This window comes from Telmatherina bonti (genome assembly GCF_933228915.1).
Source record: "Telmatherina bonti genome assembly, chromosome: 15".
Lineage (NCBI taxonomy): Eukaryota > Metazoa > Chordata > Actinopteri > Atheriniformes > Telmatherinidae > Telmatherina > Telmatherina bonti.
In genome coordinates this window covers 33,508,565-33,523,141 of record NC_136613.1, presented here as the reverse complement: position 1 = coordinate 33,523,141, position 14,577 = coordinate 33,508,565, and the positions used below count along the sequence as shown (strand labels likewise).

The 14,577-nt window shown below is 42.5% G+C and overlaps 1 protein-coding gene across 1 annotated transcript in view; it reads left to right on the top strand.

Moving 5' to 3' along the window:
• The window catches only part of LOC306766921 (nck-associated protein 5-like), a gene marked incomplete at its 3' end in the record, with an annotated part of 142,486 nt that extends 130,388 nt beyond the window's left edge, over positions 1 to 12,098 (top strand). Inside the window, exons 13-15 of the mRNA XM_079254779.1 lie at positions 983 to 1,180; positions 11,464 to 11,592; positions 11,783 to 12,098. Of these exons, the coding sequence (XP_079110905.1) occupies positions 983 to 1,180; positions 11,464 to 11,592; positions 11,783 to 12,098 (643 nt within the window). The remainder of the gene's footprint in view (positions 1 to 982; positions 1,181 to 11,463; positions 11,593 to 11,782) is intronic.
• Between the last annotated feature and the right edge of the window lie 2,479 nt (positions 12,099 to 14,577).

The following is a 14,577-nucleotide window of genomic DNA, read 5'->3' as shown; positions in this document are numbered from 1 at the left end:
GAAGACTGAGAAGCATTAAATGTGTGATGCTGATACATCAGAGGAACATATGAGCTGAGGAAGGTTGATGGAAGAAGTGGAGACCTGCATGAGGCATTGACGAACCACCACAGACTGAGACAGCCAGAAACGTGGGCTGTGTCATGTTTTTGCCACCCTGATCTCCTGGCGCTCATCATTGATTACTCGATCCACCTGCTGGCTTCCTAATTGCCTCTGCTACCTCATTCAGTTCACCTGGTTTCATTTTCTCTCACTGCCTACTTAAGCTCCCTCCAATCCCTCCTTCTCTGCCAGATAATAATCAGACCTATGTCTAGTTTTGTTCCAGCGTTCTACGGATTGATCCTCAGTTGCCGACCTTCTGCTTCATGCCCCTGGATTACCCTCCTTGCCTTGCCCCCGACGGACACCGCAACTTTTCGGATCTTCTGGTTACCGACCCTGCCTGTCTTTGGATCTCTGAGCCTTGTCGTTGCCTGGACGAGTATTTTGCCATCCTGTTTACCTCCCAGCTGTTGCCTGGTTTCTTCTGCAGACCATTCCCCCGGACTGATCTTCTGTTCATACTCCTCCACCAATAAACTGGTCATTTGTCCAGAACTCCGTGTGTGGCTGTATTAAGGCTCCTCAGGGTAACTCATTACAGGCTGACTGATGCCTTGTGAGGACTGGCTGGAAAAGCTGATGACTGGTTGTCTGTATCGTCACTCCTGTAAAGAAATAAGCAGAATTGTCAAGTGATTGTAAAAGTGATGATGTAAGGATCATATTTTGCTTTAAAGGTGTAAAATAATTTGCTTTAAATATCTGTGCTGGTGCTGACATCATTGCATCTGTGACTGGATGTGAAGGAGGGCATGACCTTACAGGATTCACCCTTTTCCTCTGAGCTGCTCTCAAACCAAGAGCTTTAGCTTCACTTCTGTCATTCTGGCATCTAATTTAACTCCCTGATGTGCCACGTCCATGTTCTCCACAGCAGAGACGCTGGGACAGTTTCAGTCAGGAAACGACCTGCCTCCCTGGCGTTCCCTGCACTCCTGCTCGGCTTCTCCTCCCTCCCTGCCTGCGGCTACACCGACGGCACACCTGTGTCTTATCACCTCATCACACCCTCCAGATTACAACCCAGTCGCTCCAGCCAGTCTGTGCCAGACCACCAGCTGGACAGCTCCCAGTGGTTCTGACTGGACTTCATCGTTTGGACTCTGCTAAGAAGCCATTCCTGGAATCAGCCTCGAGTCGTCTGCCCATCTGAAGTCATGCCATAGGAGGCTGCACATTGGTGAGGTGGTTGGTCTCCTCATGGGACAAGGCTTCCTCCCAGCCGGAGGGTTTTATGTAGACAGGTATACTGGTTTCCTCCCGTAGGAGTTGGGTTAACCTCCAGTCCTCCACACAACCCTCAGCTGGTCAAAGTGGATAGTTAAAGGAACAGAAAAGTAGTTTTATAACAATGAAAAGTTGTTTTGATTGATCTTTGTTCTTATTTCATTTAGTTGTAACAAGGTTTGAGTTTCAGTCAAATAAAAAGTTGTTTCCACAGCGATGGATTTGGAAAATATGTGACAATATTTGGATTAAACGACATGAGACATGAGATCTTGCTGACATTAAAAGCAGAAAACAGGTTGTGTGAAACTAAAATCTCCTAAAACTGGGAGAAACGACCATAACTGCACCGCAGTGGATATAAAGCAACACATCATCCCTTCGGACTCATTTTGACGGCACTCTGACATACTTTAAATCCATTCTTGAAGCTGACATTGAACTGCTGCATGCTAAGGCTGAGCAACTCCACTTTGCAACTTTTAGTCTCAGCTGGAGTGACAGCTGCAACACCGCGTCATGCTAGCAACATGGCTGATTCATCAAAGAAACACATCAGGACATCAGCAGAGGAAAAGAAGAAAAGAGAGGAAGCGACAGAGCAAGAGATAAGGCAACATCAGACTGACTTTTACTGGCCAGAGAGCTCTCAGAGTAGAGACAGGATGAATGGCTATTTAGTTAACCTTCATTTTCAGGCACCAATGTGCCAAAACTCAGCCGTGAAGCTTTGACATCCTCTAAAACTCCACTAAAAGCAAATCCAGTGCAAGATAACAGCAGTTCAGTTTGTTTCAGGTACATATCCTCTCCGTATTCACACACTAATGAAGCTTATTATTCACTTACTGCCTCCTAAACTACAGAATGTTCCAAGTCAGAATACAGCCGAGTCTTTATCGTTTGTTACTTCATCACTTGTTTAGATATGTGATCATTATCACAGAATTTTGCTTTTTAAAATGAAAATATCTCGTAACTCAGAGATGAATGAACTTTATAGAACAAGTCGGTGAAGCTTCAGGTGTTTCCATACCTGTCCAGGCTGTGTCCTACTACTTCCCTACAAACCTGGTTGTAGACATGAACTGGGCGGGTGGCCATTTTTCATGGACAAAAAAAGTTTGACTTTTCTTTTGATGCTGATAAAGTAAAAAATCCATCTATCCTGTACTATAAACAACAGACACCCTGCGCAGCGTTTGACTCCCTACTTTTATTGAACGTTATTTAATTATTATATGTATTTATCCTCCCAGCCTGTGCTGGTATGATGGCGCCTCGGTCAAATGGACAACTTCCTGCGTGTCATTTAAACTGCAACTTTCACACACATGCCTCTCTAAAAGCAGCTTTTTTCCCCTCGAGAGGTCAGTGTTTATTAAAGCAGGATGACACCAGACCATAATCTCCAACACTGTGATGCACAACTGGTCGCTTGACTGGCTGGTCAGCAGTCCAGATCCATCTCCCAGTGCCATATCAAGACTGGAATCCGACTGAAAAACAAAGACTCCTAGCCAGCTGAAACTTGTACCATTAACTTGTATATGCCGTGCCAACTTCTCCAAACAATAAATGTAATCAATAACTACACTAAAACTCATTTTACTTTATTAATTAAGGTGTGAAACAAAAAAAGTAAAGAAATTGTTTCCATTTTTTAATCTGATTATGATTCTATGTGACCGACTCCGGTCGTCCTGAACGCTGCTCACAAAATCCTCCAAATTTCCCTCCGGTCACCTCACGACTCATCCAGCTTCCCATCTGTCACAAAGTGCATTTTAACATTCTGCTTTAACATATGAGGTTGTATGTGACACCAGATCATACCAGAGACCCTCGACAGCCCTACATTCCCAGCAGGACCCTGAGATCCCGCGACCAGGCTCTGCTGGGTGTGAAGCTGAAAGGTGAAGAGCGTTTGCAGCAGCAGCTCCTTTCCTCTGGAACTCCTGACATCTGTCTCTTTTAAAAGCAGCTAAAACACATCTTTTAACCTGCTTTCACCTTTATTTTTCTAGATTCTTTGTATTTTTGTGTTTCATCATGAAGCATTTATGTGATTTTTGCCTTGAAAATAAACATTAACTTACAACTTTTAAGATGGTGCATCTGAATCAGTGACTCTTCTGACATTTTCTTATGTAATAATTTGTGTGAGCGTCCCATCAGCTCAACGTCAGAACAAATGTGTCCAGCTTGGACTCGGTTCAGCCAGTCCATGTTGTAAACTGTAATATTTCAGGAGAGCGCAGAGCCTCTGCGGAAGCGTGGCACCTTGTGCACTTTCATTAAAAACCTGACTGTTTAATGATGTAATAACTTCCTTTTTATGTAAGCATCAGTTCACTCACATTTCCCAGGGAGGAAAGAGGTTTTTGTTTCAGTGGAAAACTGAATGTCTGGACATTTTATTTATTTATGCTTCTGACTGATGATGCAGAATCTGATAGATTGATCAGCATTGATCTAAAAAGCTTCCCGTAAAGCTTCCCAGTGTGTCAGCAGTCATGTCGTCATGCCAGTGGCTGTAATGGTGAGGAACCAGTATCTGACCCCTGACAAAGGAGGGAAGGATGACAAAATGAAGCTGAAGTAGATGAAGGAAAACATCATTTCCTTTAAATCATTGGCAGGTTTTTTTATCGTCACAGCGAGGTGAGACTTCCTGAACTTCTCATTCTGCTGTGAAAAAGCTTCTTCCTTGCTGGTGCAAATCTTCTCATTGATTAAAACGAAGCATAAACGACTGCTAATCTAAAGTTCAACCAAAGTAGAATCATCTTATGTAATGGATTCTTAATGTGTAATTAAACAAGTTCCATTGAGTTGATTAGCACAGTAAATCACAGGCAGATATCAGCCTCTGACTAAACCAAGCTGATGATGCTGAGTCTGCGGGACGAAGCTGGAAGACGACGCTGCAGGACGAATTCCAGGAGATTCTGGTCCACCATCCGGCGGCTCGGGGGAGGAAGCAGTGCTCCATCAACACTGTGTACAGTGGAGATGGGGAGCTGCTGACCTCAACTCAGGACGTTGTGGGTCGGTGGAGGGAATACTTCGAAGACCTCCTCAATCCTACCAACACGTCTTCCCATGAGGGAGCAGAGCTGGTGGACTCAGGGGTGGACTCTCCTATCTCTGGGGCTGAAGTCGCCGAGGTGGTCAAAAAGCTCCTTGGCGGCAAGGCCCCGGGGGTGGATGAGATCCGCCCGGAGTTCCTTAAGGCTCTGGATGCTGTGGGGCTGTCCTGGCTGACACGCCTCTGCAGCATTGCGTGGACATCGGGGGCAATACCGCTGGATTGGCAGACTGGGGTGGTGGTCCCCCTTTTTAAGAAGGGGGACCGGAGGGTGTGTTTCAATTACAGGGGAATCACACTCCTCAGCCTCCCTGGTAAGGTCTATTCAGGGGTCCTGGAGAGGAGGGTCCGCCGGATAGTCGAATCCCGGATTGAGGAGGAGCAGTGTGGTTTTCATCCTGGTCGCGGAACAGTGGACCAGCTCTATACCCTCTCTGGGGTCCTGGAGGGGGCATGGGAGTTTGCCCAACCAGTCTACATGTGTTTTGTGGACCTGGAGAAGGCATTCGACCGTGTCCCCCCACAGGAGCCCCCGCTCCTGTGGGGGATACTCCGGGAGTATGGGGTACCGGACCCCCTTGTAAGGGCTGTCTGGTCCCTGTACGACAGGTGTCAGAGCTTGGTCCACATTACCGGTAGTAAGTCGGATTCGTTTCCGGTGAGGGTTGGACTCCGCCAAGGCTGCCCTTTATCACCGATTCTGTTCATAACTTATATGGACAGAATTTCTAGGCGCAGCCGAGGTGTTGAGGGGATCCGACTTGGTGGCCTCAGGATTGGGTCCCTGCTTTTTGCAGATGACGTGGTCCTGTTGGCTTCATCTGGCCGTGATCTCCAGCTCTCGCTTGAGCGATTCGCGGCCGAGTGTGAAGCGGCTGGGATGAGAATCAGCACCTCCAAATCTGAGACCATGGTCCTCAGCCGGAATAGGGTGGATTGCCCTCTCCGGGTCGGGAGTCAGGTCCTGCCTCAAGTGGAGGAGTTTAAATATCTCGGGGTCTTGTTCACGAGTGAGGGAAGGATGGAGCGCAAGATCGACAGACGGATCGGTGCGGCGTCTGCAGTAATGCGGACTCTGCACCGGTCTGTCGTGGTGAAGAAGGAGCTGAGCCAGAAGGTGAAGCTCTCGATTTACCAGTCGATCGACGTTCCTACCCTCACCTATGGTCATGAGCTGTGGGTCGTGACCGAAAGAACGAGAACTCGTATACAGGCAGCTGAAATGAGTTTCCTCCGCAGGGTGGCCGGGCTCTCCCTTAGAGATAGGGTGAGGAGCTCGGTCATCCGGGAGGAGATCAGAGTAGAGCCGCTGCTCCTCCGCATCGAGAGGAACCAGTTGAGGTGGCTCGGGCATCTGGTCAGGATGCCTCCTGGACCTCCCTGGTGAGGTGTTCCTGGCACGTCCCTCTGGGAGGAGACCCCGGGGAAGACCCAGGACACGCTGGAGGGATTATATCTCTCGGCTGGCCTGGGAACGCCTCGGGATCCCCCCCGCAGAGTTGGCAAATGTGGCTGGGGAGAGGGAAGTCTGGGCTTCCCTGCTGAGCCTGCTGCCCCCGCGACCCGACCCCGGATAAGCGGCAGAAGATGGTTGGATGGTTTCTCTTTGGACGTCACCAAAGGAGCTGTTAGTACTTATATCATCTCTAAATCTGTGAAAGTGACGATTTGTTGGATAAAACCTGTGCAATAGTTTGTATGAAATGTCCTTTACCTTATTAGTCAAAGATAACTTTTGTGGTAGCAGCCACACTTTGTTCCAACAAAACCAGCAGAAGGAGTGACATGAAGGTGATTTCCTAGAGAACAACATCTCGGATTGTCCCATTTTTCCGTTCAAAAGGATGATGGAGATGAAAACGTCTAAGAAACTCAGCACGGCTGTAAAAATGTGCATTTTGATTAAACAACTGGGTTACTTGGATAATCACAAGTTAGTTACAAGTGAACGCAGACAGTAGTGTCATCAAGAACATCCGGCGTAAATGATCTGTGTAATGATCCGCTGTGGCGACCCCTTCAGAGGGACGAGCCGAGAGGTAAACAACAACAACAACTTAATTATGCTGACAAAACAAAAAGGAGATCATGGTTTAATCATCGCAACAAAACAGAAAAAAAAACTACAATAAAGCAAAGACGTCCCCTCTCCTCGCTGACCTTCTCCACACATTAATCACATGTAGTTTTTTTGTTGTTGTTGTTTTTGCTTTGCTCTTTTTCTTTCCTTTATGGTATTTTTAACTCTGTAAACTTTGGTCAGTTTATACTGTGTTTAAATGTGCATTATAAATAAAACTTACATACAAAGAGGTCTTTGTTAGAGTTCAGGGGTCAGGTTGGAGCGCGGCGCGGGACCCTGTGAGGCAGGAGGAAGGCGGGACGCAGGAAATTAATCCATACCAAGACATGGCAATGACAACACACCAACCTGAAACCATGACATCAGGTAATAAAATAACACAAATATGACTCGAGACAATGAACCCTGAACATGAGATGTGACCACATCGGTTTGTCATGATATGAGCTGTAGAAAACAAAGCTTATCATCTTCTGACGAGCAGTAATAGCAGGCTGTTATTTACAGACAAACAGGCTGATTTCTGGAGACAACAAGCTAAACTAAAATGTTTCTCAGTTTAATGATCTCAGAATAAATAAATGAGGCAAAACAAACATTAAAAATGAATGATTGGCTGTTGTCAGACTCAGTACAGACCACATCAGACAAACTGCTACAGTTTCCTGCCAAAGCAAACAAACAGCGTCTCTTTATTGCCGCTGTTCCCTCAAATCCCAAAGCTTTTTTTGTTCCTGTCACAGTTTCCAGGGTTGGCTGGAGCTTTTATGGGGCCTCGAGCAGAATTAGTTTTGACGGGACCCTCAGACCACCTCAGTATCAGCAGTGTTTAACTTTTATTGCTGCTTTTATACTTTGTCACACACACATTCATGCAGTTGCAGCTGGTCGCTGTGGCTCTGGGTTTTACCACATCAGAAGCAAATTAATGAAATGTATTGCTGTTGTGTATTACCTAACTCACTTTAATATTTATTTGATTGTTGCCCTGAATTTGTTTCTGACTGAAAATTAGGCAACAGCACAACTTCCCACTACTGAACAGCTTCAAAGTGGCTCGTAACCATCATTAAAATGGTGAATTGATATAGTTTATGTATGTATTACCATTTCTATTAAAATTCCTCAATGAAATGTTTGTGTTCTTTTTTCTATTTATTTAATTTTATTTCCACAATATAAAAACAATGGATGTAAGAAGAGAGAAAAAAGACAACAACAAGAAGTGTGAGTGTGTGAGGAGTGTGTGTAACACCTGGGTAAAATATCTCTCCTAAATCTACTTTTTTTAATTTGAATTGTGTTCACGTCATAACTTTTTAATAGGTTAAGTTTATAAAAATATAGGCGAAGAACGAACACATGCATTTCAGAATGTGACTAATCTTTTTTGTAAAGTATACATTTTCTTCAGGTTAGTAAAGTAGGTAGAACCCCATACAACATTACAGTAGCTAATATGGAAAATAATACTATAATATGAGGTCATAAGACAAGACATATTTAAAAAGTTACAATACCAGATGATTTCATGATCTTTATGTAAACGTGGTTAATATGTGATTTCCTAGAAATTTTCCAACTTGTGCCCACTTAACCGCATTTTCATCAACAAGTAGGGAGGCACTTCCTACATTATATTTTCTCTTGCCACTGAAGATCATAAAATTAGATTTCTTTACATTCAAAGACAGATTATTAATTTTAAACCAGTTACAGGAATCCTTAAGACCCTTGTTTATTTCTTCATTTATTAAACAATCAAAGCTTTTATTTGATATCAATAAATTAGTACATTCTGCAAAAAGAATGGGTAGAATATCTTGAGATACATTAGCCAAATCATTAACATAAATAAGAAGATGGTCCAAGAATCGAACCTTGAGGGACCCCACATAGAATGGTAGCTTTACAAGAAACACAATTTTGCTGTCTATTATTTAGGTGATCACCTAGCCAGAACATGGCCTTCAAAACCATATTTATCTCATTTTGATTGCAAAATATAATTTACAGAGTCAAATGCTTTTGACAGATCCAAAAAAAAAAAAAAACTTATATTCATTGTGTTCTTGTGCTGATATGATTTAGTTTACAAGCTGGAGCAGGGCCGTATAGGAAGAATACCGATGTGTGTATAATATATTATTCAGTTCAAGATTAGTTAAAGGATCTGGGAGACACTCTTTAACTTCTTTGATAAGAAAAGCACGTATTTTGTCGTGTCCCAGTGCAGTATTGTTTAATCTTGCAATTAGTTCTGATTTCCTCTGGTTCAGGTTTAGTAAAGTTAGACATGAGTGGAAACCAGGAATATAATTAGTGGGATTACATCTACATTGGGAATCTTTTTTTGCAAGTGAAGAACCAATGTTTACTAAATATTCATGAAATTTACATGCCATATCATATGGATTGGAATATGTTTCATCGCTATCAGAAAAGGTTGAAGAAAACTCAACTTTTTCTTTGTTTTTTGCAACAACTGACTTAAAATCTTAAGATTGTTTGATGATATTTGGCGATTTTCTTTAGTTGTTGTGAATAATAGTTCTTTTTACCCATTTTAAAAGGTTATTGCAATCTATTTTTGTAATTTTTACATAAAGCTAGAGTTAAAGGTATAGGTCAGAGGTGTCCAGCTCCGGTCCTCTAGGGCCAGAATCCTGCAGGTTTTCTATGTATCCCTGCTCAGACACACCTGATTCAAATTAATTAGTAGTAGAGCTTAATCAGTTGTGCACGTCATTGGCTGTTTGATCTATTTAGTGGAAGCTAGATGTGTTGGAACAGGAATACATGGGAAACCTGCAGGACAGCGGCCCTCGAGGACCGACTTTGGACACCCCTGGTATAGGTGATGACAAATATTTCTTGTTTAATTTGTTTTTTTTTTTCTTGAACGATTTGTATAGTCCTATGGTAAACCAAGGTTCTGTGTGCTGTTCTCTCCATCACATTTTGGTCTAGCAGATAACACAAGTGGAAAACATTTATTGAACTCTGTGTTCAGAGAGTGAGAAAAACTCTGGTAAGCTGATTTAGCATATAAACATTTATGTACTTCACTCCAGGAAGTTTCCTCAACACGTTTCTTAAACTTTGAAATGTTATGTTTATTGAAATTACAATGAGCTGATTTATGTCTTTGTTGCTTGCTAAATTTTACATTCAGCTTAGTAAATTGAAATATCGGAAAATGGCCAGAAACATCTTTAAGAAAGTCTTGAAAAGTCTTTTGTTTCTAAATGAGTTTCCATCTTGAGGAGATCAATATTAAAATCCCCCATGATAAACAACAATTTCCTCTCCTTATTAATAACATCCATAGCATTAACCACACAATCATTGAATTCACTATTTACAGTGTTTGGTGGACGATCTACACAACCAATAATAATCTTTTTGGCTTCAACAAGCATTTCTATGAAAATTGATTCAACATCCACAGTTTCTGAATTCAGATGTAAATCTTGTCTTATTTTGAATTCATAATCATGGTGCAAGGTGGCAGAGTGGCTAGAATAGTGGACCTTAGTAAGAAGGTCATTGGTTCAATCCAATCCTCAACTGGGGCGTGGCTTGGACCGTGGCCTTTCTGTGTGGAGTTTACATGTTCTTCCCAAAGACTGTACACACACACACACACACACACACACACACACACATATATATATATATATATATATATATATATATATATATATATATATATATATATATATATATATATATATATATATATATATATATATATATATATGCTGTAAACATATATACAGCAGAAGTAAACATGTTTATTTCTGCTGTAAACGTGTTTATTTCTGCTGTAAACATGTTTATTTCTGCCGTGAAGTTGGTCTTTTTAACATGGGAGTCTATGGGGATTTGCTCTGTTTTGCAGCCCCTAGTGGATGAAGGGGGAACTGCAGTTTTATGCACTTCCGCATAGGCTTCACTTTTAACCGCCAGACGCTCCATCCATCTTTCATATACGGTCTATGGTTCTTCCCATGTGCTGCTTCCTCCCACCATCCAAAGACATGCATGTTAGGTTAATTAATTACTCCAAATTGCCCCCAGGGTTGTCAGATTATAAGAGTGAGTGTGAGTGGTTGTTCCTCTCTGTGTGGCCCTGTAATGGACTGGCGAGCTGTCCAGGGTGTACCCTGCCTTTCGCCCAAACACTGCTGGGATAGGCTCCAGCTTCCCCGCGACTCTTCATTGGACTAAGGATGATGAATGAATGAAATCAGCATGATGGAGAAAAAATGATAAACCACCCCCAACTTTGTTGCCTTTATAGGAGTGAGCTGAATTGTACTGAGGAAGCTGCTGATGTTTTCTGTAAGCCAAGTTTCTGTGAGTGCTATAACTGGAGAAGTATGCTCAAGAGCTGACAGATAATGAAATAACTGATCATATGGAGAGTTGAAAAAGAACATAACTGTGATGGAGTAGAACATGGGTCGGCAACTCCGGTCCTCGAGTGCCACAGTCCTGCAAATGTTAGGAGTTTCCCTGCTGCAACGCACCTGATTCAAACCAATGGCTAATCAGCCGACTTGTACAGAGTTTGATGTCAAGTTCTGCACAATTCTGCTGATTTGGTCTGATGTGTGCCAGGTGTGTTGCAGCAGAGAAACTCCTAACATTTGCAGGATTGTGGCACTCAGGACCGGAGTTCCCCCTGGAACAGAGCATCTAAAGGATGATTGAACTGTGTTTCTTTCATGTGATTGCAAGATGGTACAGTATAAGTTCCTGATAAAATATTCATATCTGGATCCGCATGTAAGTCATATTTATCCCTTTTACCTTTTAATCATTATTAAATCTTAAATCAGGATTATTGTCATATTAAAATGTCCTGATATGCAGTTTCATGGTTTGCTGATGCTTCACGCAGGATTCCCACAACATTCTGTTCCCGCCAGTTTCTCTCTTTTCACAGATCAGCCACAACATTAAAACCCCTCACGGTGCAGCTGGGGGTGCAAACTAAGGCGTCTCAGCCCAGAGACAGTCAGCTCTGCGTGGAGGCTGACAGTGCACTGAGCTCTCAGAGAGGTTTCTTCCTCCTGTAAGAAACGCGTGTTGCACGCGCCGGCGGGATTTCCTGAGCAGTGTGAGAGCAGCCAGATGTTGTGGGATTGATGGAAGTGATCAGGAAGCTGCAGCAGTCTCCGCATCACAGCAGATGGATGGATGGAAGCTGCCACCTTCAACTTTCCTCAGATCGCAGCCTGTCCGCGCACGCACGCGTGCGTCAGCTGGAGCGAGGAGGTGAGGAGTCGCAGGAGGTGTGAGCGAGCTCAGCATGCCAGGCTGCCGGCCGCCGCGCGCGTGTGCACCTCGCGGTCCCAGGGAGCGGAGGATGCGGCTGTTTGCGGTCTCCGCTCTGCTCCTGTCCTGCTTCAGCTCAGGTATGGACCCCAGCTTCATGTTCCGCCACCTGCACGCGCTGCAGTTTGGCTCCAGGCGCGCGCAGGTGCGGGATGCTTTCTGCAGGGGGGGTTCCGCGCGCACAGCTCGGAGGGATCCGCGCGCATCCAGCTGCGCTTCTTTCAGCAGATTGGGGATGTTTAAACTATTTGGATTAACTTTCACACAAGTACACAGAAACGTAGCTTTGTTTTAGTCCGCGTGGCTGTGCGCTGCTGCGCGCGGGGCCTTGATGGAGAGCGCAAAGCAACAACCAGATTTTATTCCACATCCAGGTGCTGGAGTGGTAAATTCTCTGTAAGTAAGCTGGTCAGGTTTATCTGAACCAACAGAAGGATTAAAATCCTGAAATTACAGTAAAAATCCAGAAATATTAAGATTTAATGTTATTTTAAACATTTTCTGTGTATCCAGAAATATGAAAACAGCCTTAAATCTCTGAGTTTCTGTTACTTTAAACATTTTCTGAGTATCAGGAGATGAAATGTGTTTTATGTTCTAAATAGGATGTCAACATGATTCCCACTAGTCTGCTTAACTCTGCCGGAGGAATAAAACTCTCTCAGTAGATTTTTAGTGGTTTAATGAGGTCGAGCAGCAGCTTGGGCGTGCACGTCCCTCCAGTCTTCTGATGTTTGAGTTCAGATCCAGTTTTTACAGACTGTGTGAATCAGATCATCATGGAGCTGCACATTAAGCAAACACAGAAAGTGAACACTTGGACCAACTTTGTAGTGAACAGCAGAGATGCTGAAACCTGGGAGGAGCAACAAGGCAGCATGACTGCAAGTAGAAACTGAAGTATTTTTCTCAGTATCGGTGTGTTTTCTCTGAATGCTTTATGCATGACTGACTGTTGGCTTACAGAGACGAATGACTGCAGATCTGCGAACTATTTTATTGTCATGAGAACTTCAGACAATAAAAACAGAAAAACATTTTATTTCCAGAGTCCGGATCACAGCTCTGAGTTCTCCTTTCGAAGCAGCTGTTGGGCTGAATGGACTGGTGTGGTTGTTCATCTTCATTCACATCACAAACGCTCCACCAAGTGGCATCATTCTCCAGATGTTTGGAAGGATGCTGATCTTAGTTTCATTCCCAAACTGATCGTGTTTCCCACAATGTCTGTCTGTTTGGTCCACGTCCCACTTTTCAGAGCAAACAGAAGCAGATTCTTTTGCCTTTGAGTCATTTTCAACTTCATCGTCTGCTAAAACATGACCGTCTGTCACTCATTTTCACTGCTCATCGCCTCCAATAACAGCTGCTCTGCTGCATGTTTGGTGGTGCAGCAGTGAATAAGGTCCCTCCTGAAACAGTTTACAACTGCACAATGTTCTCAGCATCGCTAATGGTTTTTAAACTGGTGTTTGTGGTAAAAAAATAAATCCATATAATAAGTAGGGATGCATTGGTATCGGCTCAATACCAAGCTTGTGTCCTTGTACTTGGTATTAATAAAAGTGTACCGATACCACAACCGATATTGATACCATACTAGTCAAGCCAGCGCAGATGTGTTTGATGAAATGCTTCGGATATGTTTTAAAAGAAATAAATGTCTTGAATGTTAAAATGTGACATTTTTTGTTTTAAACTAAAAGCCAGATCTTTGTTCCAAAACCACACATTTATAGTTGTATTTAGACAAAATGTGCCAAATCAGAATAAAACCTGTTGAAATTGTTCTGTAAGGTTATTATATTTGTATTAGTGAGGTAACTTCAGAAAGGATGGGTCATTTATTACAACCTGATGAAATATTACACAGTTATAACAGATATATAGTCACAATAATGTTCACATAAACACATCTGGTATCGGCTGATATTCAAGTTTCAGATATCTGTATCGGATCAGAACTCCCAAAAAGAGGATCGGTGCATCTCTATATAATAAGATAAATATAAATCATTGAACGTGATACTAAACCAGACATCTCTCCTCAGCATCCAGATTTCATCCATAGTTTGTCCAAACAGTCCCTGTTTTTCCATGTTCATGGATTACATGGAAATTATTAGTGTTTATTATTTATTCCAGAGTTTTTTAATTGGACTTCAGGCATTTCTACATAAAACCAATTTGTTATGAGCCGGGAGAACCGGATGATGCAGGACTGTTGGCTGAAGACTGGAGCTGTGACACTTTTGTCCCGTTTCGATTCGATTTCAATTTTTTGAGTGCCGATTCGATTTAAATTGTGATCCTCACAATTCTTCAATATTGCTGATTATTGTAGATTAAAAACAAAATAAATGTATAAAACTTTTTCCCATGTCATTTTTCTTTATTTCAGTCAGGAGAAAACAACACAGCAGCCAGACCATCATTCTGCTGCTATAATGCCAAAGAAGACAAGTAAAAAGATTAATAAAATTGACCCAAAAAAAAATTTTAAGGGATTATTTTTATTTGTATATAATAAAATAATCCATTAAATATTAGAAAATAATTATGAATGATTATTATTTTATTTGAAAAAAAGATTTTTTTTAACAAAAAATCAATTTTAAAATTGTGAAGCAAAAAAATCCCAATTTTCAATTTTTCGATGCGATTTTCCAACTCCTACTGAAGACTATCAAGCAGATTTAATGAAGACTTGATATTAATAAAC